Below are 20,372 nucleotides of genomic sequence, written 5' to 3'. Positions count from 1 at the left end.
TATCATTGTCTGCCTTTTCTTTTAAGATATTCCCATGTAATAAAGACCCAGCCTTGCTGAAGAGGTATCTGTGTGGCTTTTCAAGAGATATTTTTAATATCTGACGTCAGCTTTTCAAAGAGAAAAAGCAAAGCCTCTAACATGACCCACTCTGGGTATCACAAGGAGATTTTCCTAATTAGATAATTACAAGTCACCTTCTAATATCTTACATAGATATTAAATGCACCTCAAATTAATACCATGAATTAACAGAATCAACCAGAATCCACAGAATTCTGCAGAATGAAAAGACCTTTGAGATCATTGAGCCCACCCTCTGAGCTGGATGTTCTCCTTGCAAAGACGAGCGTCCAATGCACTCTCACAATGACAGGAAGAATAAATTTGGTTTATTTCTGGTTATTATTCCATGATTAAAACAATTCCACCAGTTTAGTAATGGAATGATTGATAGGTACCAATGTAATCCACCTTTTAGATAAATCTCTGGGACGAGCTTACTTCAGGGGAAGATTTTTGGTTTCAGGTTGCAGTTCCTAACATTTCTTTGGTTTGACTGAACTACAATAAGTTCAGAGGAGTTCATGCCAGTGAGTTGCAATTACTGCAAAGGCTCCTTGTCAGTGATTAACACGTTTTCCTTCCCCTGCCAGTGCCACTGTCCAACAGGAGGTACAGCCAGGACGCTCTGCCCGAGGCCTTCCCCAGCTGCATGGCGCCCGTGCCGGGCCGCTACAAAGAGGAGCTCTACGACTCTTCCATCGTGAAACACAACAAAACAGAGCCCAGGATCCAGCCCCACGCCCACCTCATCAAAGAGGAGAACAAGCTGGCTTTTACCAGAGACCTGCCCGAAAAAATGCCCATCAACGAGGGCTCCTTCTCCAACCCCCTGCTGCCCAAATCCGAGTGCTGCCAGGCCAAGGCCGTGGGACAGCTGAGCCACCTGCTGCCCGTGCCCTCGGTCTACGAGCAGAGCAGGAGGATTTGCGTCAAAGAGCCCAAATTTGGGCACATCAGCCACCACGCAGGCAGCCTGGAGGAGCTGGACGAGAGGATGAGCGTGAAGCTGGACCACGAGGCCGACGGAGAGCGGCTGATGGAGGTGAGGCCCTCGGGCCAGGTCCCCTTCGTGCTCCTCAACTACCACCACGTGCTGGCCAAGCACGGAGCCTTCCAAACCTCCCCCTGCACGGCCACGGGACACGTGGGGGAAAACTATTCCTACAACTCTGAGGAAGTCAACGCGTTTCTTTACAAAAACCAAAGCCCCTCCTCGGCGTCCTCTCCAGAAACCCACAAGGAATCTGCACTGCCCCACTACATTGGGACTTCTGTCATCATTGCCAACGGCAGGTGACGGTAGCACGGGAGGGTTCTGTGTTTAATGAAGAAGCCAAACTGTAATGATTTGCTAAAAAAAGGAAAAAAAAAAAAGAAAAAGCATGAGGAAACACAGTGACACTGACTGAGCAAAGCTGGAGGGCAGCGAGGGACAAAGCGGTGAGTTCCAGGAGTGCCAGGAAAATCCCCTCCCTCCCTGCCGTGCTTCGGTGTCCCAGACACAGCTCTGGTGCCAGGGAGAAGCCAAGTTCCAGATCTTATTTTTGTTATTTTATAGTGTGCAGCAGAAGGAAATGAGAGGTGTTATATGCAGAGGTTTATATGAAGAACATTTTTTTTTTTTCCTTGATCCCTCCTTAAAATAAACTCAAGATTTTTTTTTTTTAATCATTATCATAAAATATGCATTCTAGCTTAGGTTTTTTTTGACAAATTGTGTGAAACCTCGCATCAACTCTCCACCCAACCCCCTGACACATGGACTTTGTTGAGAGAGTGGTGATTTTGAACAACCACAACACAGCTGTCCTACCCAAACAGGGGAAAAAAGCTTATTTATTAATTACCAAAAAGTTTTAAAACTAAATAAATCAACCCTACATTTGATTTATTTAACACAGATTTCAGTGTTCTGAGATTGTTGCCACCACCATTTATCTTGACAAGGGACAATATGACAAATTAATAGGTACAAAGATAGGTATTACAGGGTTACAGGTCTTGTCATGGCAAATTGGGACAAATTATGGAGCAGGAACTAATTCTCCACAAATAAGAAAAGGAAACTCCTAAATCCTGTGTTTCCCTGAGTATTCTGGGGGAAGCCTGTGCAGATTTCCAACCCAGCCAGTCACAAATACATCTTAATAACAGCACCAGAAATGTTTTCTTTATAGTCAAGAGAATAATGAACATTTCTGCCTTATTTTGAACTTACCAGTAGAATTGTGAGCTTTGAAAATTCCAGCTCTTAACACGCTGAACTTCCTCCAGCATAAATCCTGTTGTCAGCACAAAGGTAGGGCTGGAATTCTCTGCTTGGAGCACTCCACAAATCCCAAACAGCACATTTGAAACGCTCACGTTTGGCCCAGCCAGCCAGGAAGAGATTTTCACCCCTTTATTTTTAATTCTTTGCAGAGGATGGGTCTGTGGGAGTTCAACTGACAACACTCAGCCCATGGTGGTTTTCAACCATTTCCCCAAACACTGTGAGTGGATAAAACAAAAAAAAGGCTCCCTAAACAATAAATGTGGCTCTAGATCTCACTCAGCTCCATTTCTTAACCCCAATTCAAGCTTAATTCAGAATTTTTCAAACTTTCTCTCATCAGACTCTAAAGAGAACTTCACTGAAAAACCTTGAGCACCCTGGGATGGTGGAAGGTTCCCTGGATGAGCTTAAAGCTTCCTTCCAACCCAAACCATTCCATAATTCTTTGAAAAGAAAATTCTTACCTGGTTTGTGTAATATGGAAAAAAAACCCCTTGCTCGTGGATTGCACCTTGTCAGAAAAATCATAATGCAATAGTCAGCCCTAAAAATTCCATGTTTTCTACGCAGCAATAATCCATCCCAGAATGGTCTGGGTTGGGAGGGACCTTAAAGCTCATCCAGCAGTTCCAAGCCCCTGAAATGGGCAGGGAATTTTCCATTAGAATACAGAAATAAAGTTATTTCCTTCTGTGTATGAATATTTATTGCTCCGAGGACACAAAAATACTTTAAAAGCAAAGGCTTGACAACAATTTTCAGTATTTTTTTCATTGCATCCCACTAAAGGTTAACAGAGAAAGCTTTATTATCAAATTAATATTCACTTGAAAATGAACTTGAACTGAACACTCTCAGCTGTTGCTTTCAATTGCATGAAAAGTACATTTTGTGCTAAACAGAACAAAACAAGCCAAATCAGTGATTCCAAAAAAACCCCAAACAGAACCAAAACCAGCAGAGTCACTCCCTGTGTAACCTCAGTTTGTTCAGTGCTGGAGAAGCTGGCAGGCCTCCAGAAAAGCTGCAAATGTGGGTTATGATCATGCTGACCCCACAAATCAAAGGCAGGAGACACCAGCCGCTTTCCCCGTTGGTTCAGGGCCCTCCCAGCCCCTGCTCCCCATGAACGACCCCGATCCTGCAAAGATAATTACGGGTTCATTTTGCTCAATTCAATTAAACCCATGCCCCACAAAGGAGCCACTGGCATGGTTGGCATCATTAAAAAGAAACCTGATGCCCACCCCCTCCTGCTGCACTCTCTCCCTCATTAGTGGCCCTGCTGCCTTTGGGTGTTCCTGCAAGTCCCGCTTGCTGTAAAAACACAAAAATTGGGCTTTCGCTGGAGAAAAAACACCATTGCTGTTTTTCAGCTCGATATTTTCCCACCTTGTTACTCCCACTCCCAGGCTTTATTCCAGAGCAGAGGAGGTGTTCCATCATTCTGCCCCAGGTGTTCCAGGGGAGCTGATGCCCAGGCACAGGAAACCTCCCTGCCAGCCAATAATGAACCAATTAAGACCTCCCAGCTGATAATGCAGGGGAAGGTGCAGAAAAGATGGCAAAAGCAAATGTGGGAAGGAATTTTTTTATTTTTCCTGCCACTCTCCCAAGATTTAAACAGCAATTCCATGTTCCCATCTGGGAGTAAATTACATTGGGAGAAAACCAGGATTTTTTTGGTCAGTTAAATTAGAGATGTTCTCAGCAAAATCATAGTGCAGAACAGGGCACTGCCATCACAGTGGCAGTGCTTTAATAATGAAAAGTGGTTTTAATAATGAAAAAAGTTTTTAATAATGAAAAATGTTTCTAGTAATGAAAAAAAAATGGTGGCACTGAAGGGGAATGTGAATTGAAATATATTATGAAAAATAACCTCATTTCTCTGTAGTATTTGAGCCACACCTTTGTTGTGAGACTTCACAAGATTTTGACTCTTGGGGCAGTTCAGACTTGGCAAGAAAATCATGAAAAATGCGAGAAAGAAAGAGGGAATATTTCACCAAAATAATAGAAAATGTGGGTTGGGAGGGACTTTGAAGATCTCACTCCAGGCCCTGCCAATCAGGGAATCTTCCACCAGACCCAGGTAAAGCTGGAAAAGTGAATCCCACAGTGAGAGCTCTGCAAGTTTTGGAAGCAGTGCAATGGAAATAAAACAAGGTGATAAAAGCCCAGATCTGTCCCCAGCTCTCTGTGCCCTGGGATTTGAAAAAGGTAATTTAAGGAAATTCAGCACAACAGGGGCAAAACTGGGGAATTCATCACTGAAAGTGCCAATGAATGGGAAATCTGCCAGAATTGCTCCAGAAATCTCAAGACAGGACATAAATTCTTTTTTTTTTTCCAGCATTTCAGTCACACTTCAAAAATGCCACAGAGGAAATGTTATTCCAGTTCTTTCCTGAAGGTTAGATTTTGCTTTTTTTTTTAATATGATGCAGATAAAAGCTATTTGGCAAGTGTAGGTGAAGAAGCACGCAACCCAACCAACCTATTCAAGCTCAGAATTATATATGTATTCCCTAAAAATGTAAAGCATTTTTGCTTATTTATTATGTAAAACAAAACTGTTAAAATGTTAATAAAATCCTGTAGCCAAAGGAAAACTGAGTTGAATTTCTCTTTTTTTTTAAAAAAAACACAAACCAAAGTATTTCACAAAGGACAATGGTGCATATTTGAAAATTTATTTCAACTGTGACATGTTCTATATTGACAATTAATGTACTATAAAACACACAGAGAGTTTTTAAAATTTATTGTATTTTTGCCACGTTGCATTTTAAATGAAGACACTTGGAAAATGCAAATAACACAGAATCACTGATGAGAAACTCAACACTTGACAATTCTTCCCTGCAGTTCTTTTTTCTCCATCATTTCCTGACCTCTGCCCTTTGCTGGGCCCAGATTTAATTTCTTTGGTGTCTGATCAAGGCAGTGCATCCCCACCACCACTTAGCCATGCAAATGTTTTTTATCAAACCAGTTACCCCCAGGAACCAGCACAAATCTTTCCCATGACAGATATTTTGATTGTAGTTGCAAAAAGTAATTTTTTTTTTCCTCAGGCTGCTGATGCAGCTGAATCAGAGAAAGCAAAGAAACGAATTTTTGCACAGTGAAGCAGCAGCATAAAGAATTAAATGCTTTAATATTATTTCCAGGTAATAGCCCTTGATTTGTTGGATATATTAAAAAAAAAAAAAAAAAGCTCTGAAGTCTTATAAAAGCTTTACTAGAAGCAGGATGTGCTGCCTGGACTCTGAAATGTGAAGTACATTATTACTTTTTCAAACCTTTGGAAGCAGCTTTGTTGCTGACTGGGCACGACCCAGCCTGGACTCGCACACGTGCCAACACACCCAGAAGTTTTCCTATCAATAAACAACCCCCACAAATGTTTTCACCATGAGAAATGTTCTACCAGAGCCCAGCAGGGAAAAAAAAAAAAAATTAAAAAAATAGAAATGGGGACATGGTAATAAATGGGTTTTTTGAAAGCACTTCATCAAGAAAATAGTTTAAGATATGACCTCAGCCTCACAATGGAAGAGGTGTTTTACTAATCCAGACAGCTGAATGAAATGAAACATTTTCAGAGCATTATTCCTGGGCCTGGGGCTGGCTGGATCTCCCCAGCCCCACATCCAGGGACACCCCACACCACATCTGTCTGTCACACACGGAGAACAAGGAAAGCCAGGATTTTCCTGCAGAAATGTTGTGGCTTTCTGGGCCTGCCACGTTGGGCAGAGGAAGAGTCAGACTCTACCTGAGTCGGGGATTTCTCCAGGGACTTCATCCAGCTGCTCTCTGTCCCATGGGAATTCTCCCTGTCTTTGGTTCTGAAGGAAGAGCAACAAATCCTTCACCCAAATCCAGGAGACACCAGAAGAGGCCACTGAAAGGGCAAAGTGGCTCCCACAGCACCCCCCGTGCTCTGGCACATCCAGGTTTGGGCAGCTCTCCCCTGTGGCAAGGAAATTCCACTCCAAGTTTCTTCCCAGTGCAAAAAAATTTCGGGAATAACCTGAGAATTCCCAGTGAGAACAGAACCAGCTCATCACTGGAGCAGCTACAAAAGGACCAACAGCAACCAGGAAATGTTGCAGCATTTAAAAAATGCTAAAAAAATCCCTCTGCTGCTGCTCAGCCACTGAATCTTTGCAAACTCATTCTGCCCTTCCAAAATTCCCATGTTTTATCCCTTTCCCCATCTCTTTTTTTGTCCCTGGTGAAAGGAAAAGGAAGTTTTTTAAAGAAGCCACTCAAGCCCCAGCCTGAGGCACCACCTGGTTGTTCGATCCCTCCAGGCACTTCCCAGTCTGTGTGGAACATGAACAAACCCAAAAGGTGCTCCCTACAGGCAAACCCTACAGCTGAGCCAGTTTGAGCTACAAATTCTGACTTAAGGTGAAGTTTGGTAAAACTCTGTGGCTGGAAAAGCAGCACCAGAGCTCTGCTTTGCTGCAGTTTGCTCGTGAAGGAAAAGGCAGAAAAGAAATGAGGATGCAGCGGCAAGATGTGAGTGTGCATGTGCACACCCATTTTTTACAGATCTATATATAAACAGATGTTTTTTTTCTTTTTATTGAAGCTTTATTAAGCCAGACTCGAGTTTCAGTTGATCACACCATGCATTAATATTGAATTCTGCTATCAAAGGCAGCTGCCAAACCTTCTCAGCCCAAAGCAGTTTCGAAAGCATCTGGTGGAAAAAAGCTGAATTTGGTGCATCATTTTAATTCTGGCAATTAACAGCTGTGTGTGTGCAGTTCTAGGAGATGCTGCTGTGCAGCCTCATGTGATTTGGATCATAGGGGAAAAAAAAACCCAGCAGGGTTTGGACAATCAGGACAAATCTTCTGTGAGATGGAGCATGAAATCCTAAATTTAACAGGGACAATTTAATTTCTACTCTTGCTGCCAAACCACCTAAACCCTAATAGGTGAGGATTGGTCAAAATTACCATTACAGACCAGTTTCCTTGTTTTAAGACTTCTTGGCTTTGGAGCTGAAACAATCTAAAACGTTGGGATCGTTTATGAGGTGAACTTTAACCTAAAAACCCCAGTTCTGGCTAGGACACAGTAGTTTCCTTTCTGCAATTTCCAATCTGGCTGATCCACCATGAAAAAAAGAAATTAAGGTGGCCACATCACACCTGGGACAAGCCCGGCTGGCACAGAATTGTCTGGGGAGCTGCGGTGGCCAAGTCTCCTTGGGAGAAAACCACACCAAGCTGCCACTGGGAGCTCCAGGAGAATTCCCAGGGTGTTCCCCCCACCTGGAAATGTGCAGGCAGCCCCAAAAATGAGCTGCTTTCAGGTCAGCAGGGGTTAAAGCTCTTGGGTTTAGGGCTTAGCAGCAAAACCAGACATGGCTTGGGAAAGGGGGTGACAAAAGGGCTGTGGAAGAGAATTTGGGCATGGGGGAACGCTGTGATTTGTGTTTCTCACTGGAACAGTTGTTTGCATCAGGGAATCTGATTTATTCCCTTTATTTATTCACTTGATTGAGATAATGAAAAATTACCACTAAATTCTACATTAATTTCAGGTTCCACCCCCTGACATGGGATTCTACAAAACCCTGGGTGTGGCACTGCTCCAGTGGGTTTTTCTTCCTGAAGCCCCTTGGAAAACCATGATTTAAAGGACAGGTGAGATGATTGACTCAGATCCAAGTGACTGAGGAGAGCAGAGTGCAAATCCCTTGGATAACCCAGCACAGCTCCTAAGTGCTGATGCAAAACTCTCCCAAAAACTCAAGGCAGCCTTTAAGAGTTGCAGACCTGAGACCAAAGCACAGGTTGGTAAATTATTGTAGAGGTTCTACACAGACAAGAACCAAATCAGGATCTTCACTCAGACCTGGAATTAAGCACAGCGGTGATCCCAGCAATTCAGGAATAGGTGATGTTCCAGCTGGTTTTAGTGCAGACAACACAGAAAAACAGAATTTAGTTTAAAAAAAAACCCCAAAAACAAAGTAAAAAAGTAAATATTGTCCTGCACTGTGCTAAATCACACAGAAACCAAAAATAAAGGAAATGCTGAGCCACTTCAGTCTCTCCAGTACAGGGTGTAAAGGAGGAGAAAGTTGTGCTCACCACAAATATTCCTTGCAAAGAACAGATCCTTACAAAGAATGGCAACAGAGGTGTGTTTTAAAGTTAATGAAAAGAATAAAGGCCTCCAGCTGTGAGATCACCACCTCCTCTCAGCTGCTGCCGTTACCCACGGCAAACACAGAGCGGAAAATCAGAAGGGAAAAAAATCAAACTGCGAGTTACCCTTCCCAGGCTGAGGAGCCAGTGCCAGGCAGTGAGAGCTGCTGTCAGTGCTTGGGGACGATGAGGTTCCTCAGCATGTCGAAGGAGTTGCCATCAGGGTGCACGGACTCCACGGCCCGGCCCTCCTGGTGCACCTGCAGGAACCCGTAGTCATCGATGCCCACGATCCAGGCCACGGGGCCGCCCTCGCTGCGGAGCCTCACCTGCTGCCCGCTGGAACACAGAGGCCGTCAGCACCTGCCTGCCTGCCTGGGAATGCAGCCTGGGAATGCAGCCTGGGAATGCAGCCTGGGAATGCAGCCTGGGCTGGGGGCTGCGCTGCTCTGCTCTGGGAATCTCGCACAGACACGCTTTATGGAAAAGCCTTTCCTGAGGATTTTCCCTCCTGAGAAGCTGAGAGGCCTCAGGAACGAAATGTAACCAATGGTTATCTGCTGCTGTGGAATGCAACAGGAACAAAATGTACCCAATGGTTATCTGCTGCTGTGGAATGCAACAGGTGCATCTGGGATTGGTCTTGTGTGGTTGTTTTTAATTCATGGCCAATCACAGTCTGGCTGTCTCATACTCTCTGGTCAGTCAATAAAACAAGATTTTATTACCATTCCATTCCTTTCCTTTCTAGCCTTCTGATGAAATCCTTTCTTCTATTCTTTAGTATCATTTTCTTTTAATATAATATATAATAAAATTAAAACAATATATAAAATTTTAATATAATATATAATTTAATATCATACATATAATTTAATATATATTTTAATATAATATAATATATATTATAGATATAATATATATAATATATTACATAATATATAATATATATAATATAATATATTATATATAGAGTATATTTTACATATAATAAAATTAATATATACAATTTTAATATATGATTTAATATCATATATATAATTTAATATATATAATTTTCTTTTAATATAATATATAAAATTTTAATATAATATATGATTTAATATCATACATATAATTTAATATATATATTTGCAATATATATAATAATATATAATTTATATGATATTATATATATATATGATATATAATATATAATATATCACATATGTTATATATAGTATATTTTATATATAATAAAATTAATATAATATATGCAATTTTAATATATGATTTAATATCATATATATATAATTTAATATAATATATATCTTTTTATATAACATATATAATTTTCTTTTAATATAATGTATTATCATAAAATAATAAATCAGCCCTCTGAAACATGGAGTCAAGATTCTCATCTCTTCCCTTGTCCTGGGACCCCTGTGAACACCACAGTTCACACCTGGTCTTCCCAGAGGGAGCCCAGGCCCATCTCCAGCAGCCCTGGAGCTGCAGAGGAAAACTCCCCCCTTGTGCAGGATCCCTGCTCCAGCAGAGCCACAGCTGGCACTGCAGGAGGGCTGAGCCCCCATGGGATGGGGCTGTGCCACCCCCTGACACACAGGGGACAGGGACTGCTCTCACTCTGGCAGTGGTTTGTTTGTATTACTGCATTCTTATTTTATTTTAATTTTTTTTCCCTAATAAAGAATTGTTGTTCCTATTCCCATATCTTTGCCTGAGAGCCCCTTAATTTCAAATTAATAATCATTCAGAGGGAGGGGGTTTACATTTTCCTTCTCAGGGGAGGCTCCTGCCTTCCTTGGCAGACACCTGGCTTTCCAAACCAAGGCAGCAGCTCATGCACACTGAGCAATTAAAACTGATGCCTTAAGATTTCAGCTTTTCTATTTTTCCAATCCTGTACTGCCTTAGTGCATGACTCTAAACTCCTTATAAAGTGTCAGTTCCTGTCTCCACATTTTGGTCAGACAGAACAATCCCCCTAGGCCTGAGATCCAAGGACACCCTACAGCCTCAGGCCCTGAAAATACAAACAAAAGTGAATTGGGAGGAGGGAGCAAACTGGGGGTTAAATGACTTCATTACCTGAAGCTGTAATTGGAGAATTAACCCCTGATATGTAAATGGACCAAACTGATAATTGTGTGAAACACTGGTGACCATTGTCCAGCTTGGGTGAGGCCTCTGGAGGCTTCTGAGTGCCCCAGGTGTATCTGTGGAGCCTTTAATAAATACCTGCTCTTATTCTCTTAATCTTGTCTAGCCTCTGTTCTAGGGAGCCACTCCAAGGCATCAAAATCACCTCAAAGGACTCATCAGAATCATTAAAAGGGTCATGGAATGGTTTGGGTTGGAAATGACCTTAAAGATCATCCTACTCCAACCATGACACCTCCACCACTGTGCCAGGCTGCTCCAAGCCCCAATGTCCAGCCCGGCCTTGGGCACTCCAGGGAGAGCCAGGGTTTCCCAGGGCTTCAGCACCCTCACAGGAAAGGCTTCACCCTCTAACAGAATATTGCATTTCCCACCTCACTGGTTCTGTGAATGCCTGAATTTCAGCAGCATTTTCTACCTGCTTTAATTTCCTTTTGTGGAATGGACAGAGTTGGAGTTAATCCAAACAATCTGTTGTTTTTTTTCCTCCTAAAAGTACAGCAGCTTCATCCATCTCAAACCAAATCATTCCAAATTGCCTTTGTTTGGAGATGATACATTTAAAACACCTGGAAGCATTCTTTAACTCAAGCTATCACTGATTTATTATGTGCTGCTTTAATTCTCCCTTAAAAATGTGCACCCTGCTCGGGAGGATTTTAAACTATTCACTCATATTAAGGGGAATTTTGTGGAAAAAGACAAATTACCCATGAGTTCTTCCACCAATTTTATGAAAAGAAAGTTTGAGAACTCTTACCTGTGTACCCAATACTTGTAGTACTGGGGAAGAACTCCATTGGGCCCCTTCTCCTGGAACACCTCAATGAGCCTCTCCAGCACAGTCACAGTCCTTGCAATGAGGCAATCTGCACTCAGAGGCTTCAGCTCTGTCCCCTCTTCCCTGTTAAACTTTGCAATGAGGTCATTGATGCAGATGGTGGGGTTGCTGTTATTCACATTAAACCCAAAGCCTGCAGAGGACAAAGAGGAGGACACAATCAAAGAGACAAACTCTTTGTTACCATCACAGCCAGCACTTAATTCACCTGCTCCCTACAATCATCCCTCACTCAGGATGGCTCCCACAGCTGGTTTCATTCAGCCTCTTACACCTTTGGATCTTCCTTCTCCTATAATTACAATTTCTCAGCTCAGATTTTGCTCTTTGTCCTCAAAATTCCTCCTCAGAGTTAGAGAGGCAAATCCAGCAGAGCCTTCCACCCACACCCCAACAAACTGCACCCTGGCTCCAGAACCATCCATGTGAGACATTCCTGTGCTCCCTGGAAGGTCCTCAGCCCACTCAGAGAACAACTGATCCCAGCCTAAGATGGAGTTTTTATCTCCCAGTCTAAAACTCAGCTCAGAGACCTTTTCTGCTTCCTGCAGTGAGCTCAGTGCCCTTTCCAAAACCCCAGACTTTGCACTCAGCTGATAAGCCTCGTTTGGCTTGCTCAGGAAAGCCCAGAAGATTTGATTTTAACTTTGTAAGACTCCAGTTTGCCTAATCTATCTCACCACAGCATATCCTTTAGAAGCCTCAAGCCTCTCGCTGAGATTTCTCCAGCTGCAATTCCCAAATTCTGAGTTGGCAGAATGCCTCCCTTGTTTAAATATGGCTCTTGGGGCCTTTTCTGCAGCCTGCAGGAACAGCCTTCCAGGGATGTAAAGAACTATATTGTATTACCTGTTTATTTTTTTCTCCTAATAATTTGGGTTTGTTTTTTTTTTTTTCTTCCCTCAGACATTTGGGGTAAAACTCCCTGTCTGTCAATCAGGTTTGGACATGATGCAGCTCCATCTGCAAGGAGGTGCAGATGTCTTGATTTGTAAATTTGCTGTTAATAATTTATAATTTGTGTTAACTTTGAGAAGGATTCCTTCAGTGAAAAGGAGTTTGGGACTTTTAACAAGTCAGGGAATGAACACAAACAAGGCACAGGGATCCCAACACACCAGTCCTGTGGAAATGAGCTGAAATGGGTTATTGGAAAGAGATAAAGGAAAATGAACTGGAAAATGCAACGAGCTGTGCCAGCAAATCCCAACTCAGCCATCTGCACCCCAGTGTGAGGGAACAGAGACCCCACTGAGGGGTCACAGGCTCTTGGGGTCCATCAGGATCACTGCTCAGCAACCCAAAAAGTGGGACACAGCAGCCACCCTGGGACAAGGAGCTCGGCTGAAGCCCCAGCACCTGGGGACGAACACGGCAAGGGGGGAAAGGCAGCCAGGAAACTGGAAAGCCACAAGGTGCTCGGGGCTCTGGGGGCACCTGGGCAGTGCCCACGGGCGAAGAGAGCGTTCAGCAGTGCTGCTGTGGCTGATGGATGTTCCAGTGGTGGATCCACGAGGAGCTGGACGTGCCTGAGCAGAGGCAGAGCAGGGTTTGCTGCTCGTGCTCGCTGGCTGCCCCCTGCATTCCACTGGAACCGTGAAGTTCTTCAATTTTAAATCCCAAATTGGAAAGAAAAGGGTTTTGGTTGGTTTATTTTTCTTTTTTTCCAAACTGTGTTTGAAAGTCTCGGCGTGAAGCGTTGTCACCTGCAGCGTTTGAGCAATGAAAATGCAGGTTTGTCTCTGATCTTACTCTCCTGAGCTCCTCCTCAGAGCAGGGAAGCCACAGAGATGATCCTTGATTTCCATCATTACAGAATCACAGAATTTCTAGGTTGGAAGAGACCTTCAAGATCATTGAGTCCAACCCGTGTTCTAACACCTCAGCTGGATCGTGGCACCCAGTGCCACATCCAGGCTTTTTTTAAACACACCGAGGGATGGTGACTCCACCACCTCCCTGGGTGGATGATTCCAGTATTTGACCGCTCTTTCTGTGAAAAACTTCCTCCTTAATTCCAGCCTGGATCTCCCTTGGCGCAGCTCGAGACTGTGTCCTCTTGCTCTGTCGGTTGTTGCCCGGAGAAAGAGACCGAGCCCAGCTCAAATGGTTTCCATCCTTATCCTCATATATGGGAGATTCTGAGGAATGCCATGCAAAGAGTGAGTTCGGTGCCTGGAGGTGGCACTGAGTGCTCTGGGCTGGGGACAAGGTGGGCACAGCTGGGACTCCACGGGCTGGGAGGGCTTTTCCAACCTCAGGGATCCTGGAATTCTGTCTAGGAAAGGCTCCTTTGGAAAAGAGGAGATGGACCTGACACACCTTTCCTGCTGGGGAAGCTGGATCCCATCACTCCTACCAATCCCAACGCTTCAGTGTCATGAGGCCCCTCTAGGACTCCCAGTGAGACACAGCACTGGAACGATGGAAAACATCCTTGGATTCATACGGAGCAAGGAAGTTTCAATTTGAAAAGCTTCCAGCTGAAAACAGACTGATGAAAATGGACATTTATCTATACCTCAGGCCTTCCAGATGGGTATCAGAGAGAATGGATACAGAAAGTCTCCGTTTGAATTGGAGTATTTTCATGTTTAGGGTAAGAATGGAAAGGTCCAAACCAAATATGTGAAGTGCTTAAAGAGATATTTGATATAATGAACTATTTTTGGATGTATTCCTGCTTTTCTTGTGTTAACCAGGCTGTAGGAAAACATGGAAGTTGTAAATGGCTGAAGGGGCACAGAGAGATTTCTTAAGTTTCTGTGCAATTTCCACTCTGTTCAAGTGGATTATTTACAAAATGAAGGTATAAAATGGAACAGAAAATGTCATGTCTGGGCATGTTTCACAGAAGGAGGTGACTTCTTCAACTCTTTTCTACCTTGCACCTCTAAAATCACAGAACTTTGACAGAAACAACGTCATGACCACTCCATCTTTGCAGGATATTTACTTGTGCTATATTCAAATAGCAAATATCATTTTTTTCTTTACCCTTTTAGACTTGCTACGGAATTTTCTTTCAATTTTTTAGACACAGCAGAGACAATTAATTACTTTTGGAACCAGAATCTGGCAGGTTTCTGAGCAGATCTGGGATGCTTAGGGGAAAACTTCCTTATCACAGAGCAGGATGATAATCAGACTAGAGATGACAAAAATATCTCAATAATTAAAAAATGAAAAAACATTACTCTGTGCATGTAGCTCTTTTGATTTAAAAGGCATGTTCTTCATTTAACTATTTGACATGTCCCAAAAAATCCATAAATTGGGAAAAAAGGATGGAGTTTTCAGTATATTCCACTGGTTTTGCAATAAATCAAGGAGGACAATTTCCCTCTCCCATGTAATGCTCTTCCTTTGAACTCTCCTACACCAATCCAGATGCCTGCATTTATGTTTTACTTGTCAGGCATATGGAATTATTAAGAAGAATGAAAACATTTACTTTTTGTGCTTCCTCTGGATTGAATGTTGTGCTTTATTTCCTTATGCCTGCTGTCATTATTTGTTCTTGTCGTTGCCATTTTTACTGATACAGACACTGATAACAAAATCCTCCAGAAAAAAACCAAAAATCAGCCAAAAAAGCTTCAAAACAGACATTTACCAATGAGAATATGAAATGTTGTTTCAATGAGTGTTGAGTTTACCAGAACTCCACCAATCTTCATCAGGTCACTGTAGTAAATATCATTTGGCCACTTCACTCGCAGCTCAATGTCCTAAAGAAACAAAAGCAGACATTTAGAGACATTTATGGCTCATTCATGACTCCATAATCTGTAGAGAATCATGGAATGGTTTGGGTTGGAAGGGACCTCAAAGTCCACCCAGTGCCACCCCTGCCATGGCAGGGACACCTCCCACTGTCCCAGGCTGCTCCAGCCCCAGTGTCCAACCTGGCCTTGGGCACTGCCAGGGATCCAGGGGCAGCCCCAGCTGCTCTGGGAATTCTATTCCAGGGCCTCCCCACCCTGCCAGGGAAGGATTTTTTTCCCAACATTCCACCTAAACCTGTAATTTTTCAGCGTGAAGCCATTCCCTGTGTGCTGTCCCTGCATCCCCTGGAAATTGTCTCTCTCCAGCTTTCCTGGGGCTCCTCCAGGCCCTGCAAGGCCACCCTGAGCTCAGCCCAAAGCTTCTCCTGTGCAGGTGAACAATCCCAGCTGTGCCAGCCTTTCCTCCCAGCAGAGCTGCTCCATCCCTCTGCCCATCCTGGAGCCTCCTCTGGGCTCTCTCCAGCAGCTCCAGCTCCTCCCTGGGCTGGGCCCAGGCCTGGGGCAGCTCTGCAGGTGGGGAATCACCTGAGACAGGGGCAGAGGAAGAGAATTTTCTCTGCCTTTTTACCACACCCAAAATGCTGCTGTCAGCTGCTCCTCTTAATGAGAATCTACTGAAATGCTCCACAAATGCTACAGAAAAGGGAACCCTGCCTGAGGAACCTTGCAGGAACTGATGCCTCAGGTTTGAGCTTTTCTATTTTTCAGGTTCTGTGCTGCTTCAGTGTGTGGGGCTGGGTTCACATTCTGGGATGGTGAGCTCTGTGCACAGAGCAGGGAGACAAAACAATTCCTGCTCCAGCTGGGCACCAAGGACAAATGATCCAAATCTCAGCCCCAGAGCACAAACCCCGTGGGCTGGAGAGAGAAAAACAAGCAGGGTGGGACTGCAGGGGCTAAAGCTGGAATGGGACAATGAACTGCAAGATGCAAATGGAGCAGAACTGATCCCAGGGACAGACCCCGTGCCCGGCCGTGCATTTTGGGGCCATTTTGGTTCATCTTGGGTGCAGCCCTGGCTGGGCTCTGGTGCTGCCCAAGGTGCATCCATGGAGGAGATGCTTTGAATCAATCCCTGCTTTATTCTGTAGCTCTGCCCAGCCTCTGCTCTTTCTCAGCCTTCTCAAGGCATCAGTAGCAGCCAAAGAGACAGTGACATCCTGAATTTCAGAAAGGAAATTCAGCAGACAGGAGAAATCCCAGTTCCCAACCACAGAAATGGTTCAAGGCTGTCCCTGCTGGAAACACAAACTGAGCAGTGACAATATCCCAGCCCCACAGAGCAGCTTTTGTTGAAACCACGGGGCTGAGCTGAGCTTTGCACTGGCTACTTAAACACAAAAAGAAAGCAAATGTGCTTCCTGCAGCTTGAAACACTGCCCATGGCTGCTGCATCCCCGGGGGCAAATCAGGGGAGGTGCTCCAGGCCTACAGGAGTCGCATTCCCTCCTATTGTAGGGGCAGAAATCCCTTTACAGGATGTGTGAAAGCTGCACCTGGGTCCGTGTCTACTTTCCTGACAGATTTAAAGGCCAGGGAGGAGTCCATGACACGTCCACTGACAGGAAATACTACCTGATTTTGCTATCAAAGCATTCTGAGGGAAAGTATCACCAGCTCCTATTCGTTATGGAAAGGAACTTGGCTCCCTGCACTGGGGGAAGGATTTTAGGGGACTCTGGAGACATGGGAGGAATGACACAGTGAAATGGTGCTCTCAGTGACAAAAGGGGGAAACACACACCTGTGAGACAGCAGACAGTAGCTCTGTGACTGAAGTGACAACAAGCAGCAAGAACAGCTGAGGCAGCTGGGTGTTCTCCTCACTGCTGTATTTGTGGGGTGCCTCCATGAAGGAAGGAATGATGAACCTGGCTCCATGTTCTCAGAAGGCTAATTTATTATTTTATGATACTATATTATATTAAAGAATGCTCTGCTAAACTATACTAAAGAATACAGAAAGGACACAGACAGAAGGCTAAAAAGATAATAATGCAAACTCCTGACTCTCTCCAGAGTCCTGACACAGCCTGGCCCTGATTGGCCAAAGAGTGAAAACAACTCCCAGAAGAATGCAATGGAACAATCACCTGTGGGTGAACAATCTCCAAACACATTCCACATGTGAGCACAACACAGGAGAAGCAAATGAGATAGGAATTGGTTTTCTTTTTCTCTGAGGCTTCTCAGCTTCCCAGGAGAAAAATTCTGGGTAAAGGGATTTTTCAGAAAATGTGAATGCCACATGTGACTTTGCCATGGAGTGTGTTCACCAGGTACCACACAAAATGTCACAAAATATGCTGGAAATGGAGCAATTCTTGTCTTCCCTCACTAGAGAGACTCTGCTGTTCTCAGAATGGGAGAACAAAGCATCCTCTTGATTTAAAGCCCATTTGCATCCTCAGCATGAACATCTGACAAGGGAACTTCCAGCCGAGCCCTCGGATCTGCTCTGGGAGGACCCACACCAAAGCCTTGGTTTCTGCTGGTTCAGCAGAGTCAGTGATTGTGGCCATCCTAAAAGCCATGAGTGGCTGATAAACTGAGCCATGGACCTCTTGGAACCAGGGTGAGCAGAGGGCTGGAGCAGCTCTGCTGGGAGGAAAGGCTGGCACAGCTGGGATTGTTCACCTGCACAGGAGAAGCTTTGGGCTGAGCTCAGGGTGGCCTTGCAGGGCCTGCAGGAGCCCCAGGAAAGCTGGAGAGAGACAATTTCCAGGGGATGCAGGGACAGCACCCAGGGAATGGCTCCCACTGAAAAATTACAAGTTTGGATGCCGGGGGGGAAAAAAATCTTTTTTTTTTCTCTCAGAGCAGCTGGGGCTGCCCCTGGATCCCTGGCAGTGCCCAAGGCCAGGCTGGACACTGGGGCTGGAGCAGCCTGGGACAGTGCGAGGTGTCCCTGCCATGGCAGGGCTGGGATGATCTTTCAGATCCCTTCCAACCCAACCCATTCCATGATTCCATCACTCTGCAGATCATCCCATTGTTTGTGGCTGCTGCAGTTGGTATGACATGGACATACAGAAAAGCCTTGCAAGACCTTGAGTGCAAAGGGGAAGTTCAAGCACTGAGTTTTTGATAATTTTTAACATTTTCTTGCTGTAACATCATTGATTCTAAACCTTTAACTCTGTTTTGCCCCCCTGCCCAGGGCTGATGTCCCCTCAGGTTCAGCAGATCTGCCCTGGTCACTCTTTACTCTCCATATGCCCAGTACAGTACACCCATTATCGATCCACATTTTTTACATCAATATTTGGAACTTCAGTCACCTTTTTCCTCTTGAATGGAATAAAATTAAAAAATGCCACACTACATCAGGGCAGGCACACAGGAGCAAAACCACCTCCATTCATAAATCAGCTCCTTCCCCAGTCATCCCCATATTTTATAAAACTAACCCTTGTCCCTTTGTTTTTAAGTGGTCAAATTATCCACTCCAGCCAAATATTTTATATTGCAAATTTTAGCCTGAAGCATTTTGTTTTTCCAGTCAGGTTATGAAGCACTGAATTTAGAAGGTTTTAATAGAAAGGCTGACAGACCCTAAACTCCAGCAAAGCTACTGGGTGCCACTATAATAAAGTTCATGTGTAAATGTGTATAAGTCATTGATTTTCTGTAATATAGGAAACATATGCTTTAGTTAACTACTTCTGTAAAATACCAAAGTTTTATAGTTAGCAAATATTAGGAAATGGTAACATTAAAAAGGAGATATATGAGGTGGTAAAGAAGACTGGTTCTTCATTTTAATACTGATGACAGGACACTTGATTCCCTCTCGAGAGCAATTCTCCTCAGCTCTTGCTTTAGAAATCAGTTTTCAACCTTAAACAAGGGTTGGAAAAATCCTTTAAAAGGGATAAAGTGACCACTGAAACAGCACCAACGAAAAAGCAGAAAAGGATTTGTCAGTTTTATTCATTTTTCCCTCCTCCTTATTCTCCTTCAAAATCAAAACAAATCAGCTCCATTGTTGGGCAAACAAAATTGACTTTTTCTTTACTGCTGAGGATTGAGGCTTAAGTTTCATAAGATTAAGAGTGAAATGAGTGCAGTGCATTTGATCAGCTCTGTAAAAGAACATTCATCCTCTGGATATTGGATTTCTCCAAACATATCAATAATCAAACATGAGGAAGGTTAAGTTTAGATTCTTTTAAAGAACTGAATTATACATTCAGCCATTACACACAGAAGAGGCCCAGCAAAAATCTGAATTTCCTGGAAATGGAAGGAGGAATTTTGAGATGAGTTAGAAGGACATACCTCATATCCTGGGATGGATCTGACTGCCTCTACCACTGCCAAGGACACCAGGTGCTGGATGAAAGGAATTCTCTGGCCCAGGTTGGAATGTAGAGGGATGGAGATGTGCAGAGTGGACAGGGCACAGCCCATGGGACTGAGCCAAACGTTCCCACCACGACCTGGGCATGAGAGGAAAAAGGGGAACTTCAACTCAGGACAAGAACATTTTTATAAAAAAGATCACCTTGTGAATGTAGATAACAAAAGATAACTAAAGACAGAGATAACTAAAGAGAAAGCTTCAAATGTATCCATCCAAGAATGCACCAAAAGTTCCTTTAATGGAGTTTTCCAAACTAATTTTGAAAGAAAAAGGGTTAAAGTGCAAAGCTTTTTCTTAAAAAAAATATTGGAGTTTTTAAAATATTGCTGTATCCCTGTAAGTGTTCAAGGCCAGGTTGGAAGGGGCTCTGAGAACCTGGTTTGGTGGAAGGTGTGGCAGGGGGTGGAACAAGATGATCTTCAAGGTCCCTTCCAACCCAGGCCATTCTAGAATTCTGCTCTGAGGTTCTGCAGGACAAGCTGCTGCTCAATTTCCCAGCATGTCCTAAATCCCCTGCTTCCAGGATTTTCCTGGTCTCTGCTGACAGACACATTTTAAAGATCTTGCTTTGCTCAAGTGGAAAAGCATTTCTGAAAATGCTCTGTGTGCACCCAGAAATGCACCCAAACTCTGAGCCACCCTGCACTGCAAGCAGGGAATCATCTTTTCATGGATTTGTGCTCAGAAA

At 43.8% G+C, this 20,372-nt stretch overlaps 2 protein-coding genes across 2 annotated transcripts in view; one reads left to right on the top strand and one right to left on the bottom strand.

Moving 5' to 3' along the window:
- SIM2 (SIM bHLH transcription factor 2) overlaps positions 1 to 4,946 on the top strand; it is a 67,441-nt gene extending 62,495 nt beyond the window's left edge. The window contains exon 12 of the mRNA XM_066545564.1: positions 657 to 4,946. Coding sequence (XP_066401661.1) covers positions 657 to 1,363 — 707 coding nt within the window. The 3' untranslated portion in view covers positions 1,364 to 4,946. The remainder of the gene's footprint in view (positions 1 to 656) is intronic.
- A 605-nt stretch (positions 4,947 to 5,551) lies between these two features.
- HLCS (holocarboxylase synthetase) overlaps positions 5,552 to 20,372 on the bottom strand; it is a 136,443-nt gene continuing 121,622 nt past the window's right edge. The window contains exons 8-11 of the mRNA XM_066545565.1: positions 19,600 to 19,760; positions 15,147 to 15,261; positions 11,450 to 11,663; positions 5,552 to 8,862 (exon numbers count right to left, since the gene is read on the bottom strand). Coding sequence (XP_066401662.1) covers positions 8,694 to 8,862; positions 11,450 to 11,663; positions 15,147 to 15,261; positions 19,600 to 19,760 — 659 coding nt within the window. The 3' untranslated portion in view covers positions 5,552 to 8,693. The remainder of the gene's footprint in view (positions 8,863 to 11,449; positions 11,664 to 15,146; positions 15,262 to 19,599; positions 19,761 to 20,372) is intronic.

Source organism: Molothrus aeneus, chromosome 2 (assembly GCF_037042795.1).
Source record: "Molothrus aeneus isolate 106 chromosome 2, BPBGC_Maene_1.0, whole genome shotgun sequence".
NCBI lineage: Eukaryota > Metazoa > Chordata > Aves > Passeriformes > Icteridae > Molothrus > Molothrus aeneus.
The sequence above is the reverse complement of the archived record's forward strand: the minus strand, read 5'-3'. Positions and strand labels throughout refer to the sequence as shown.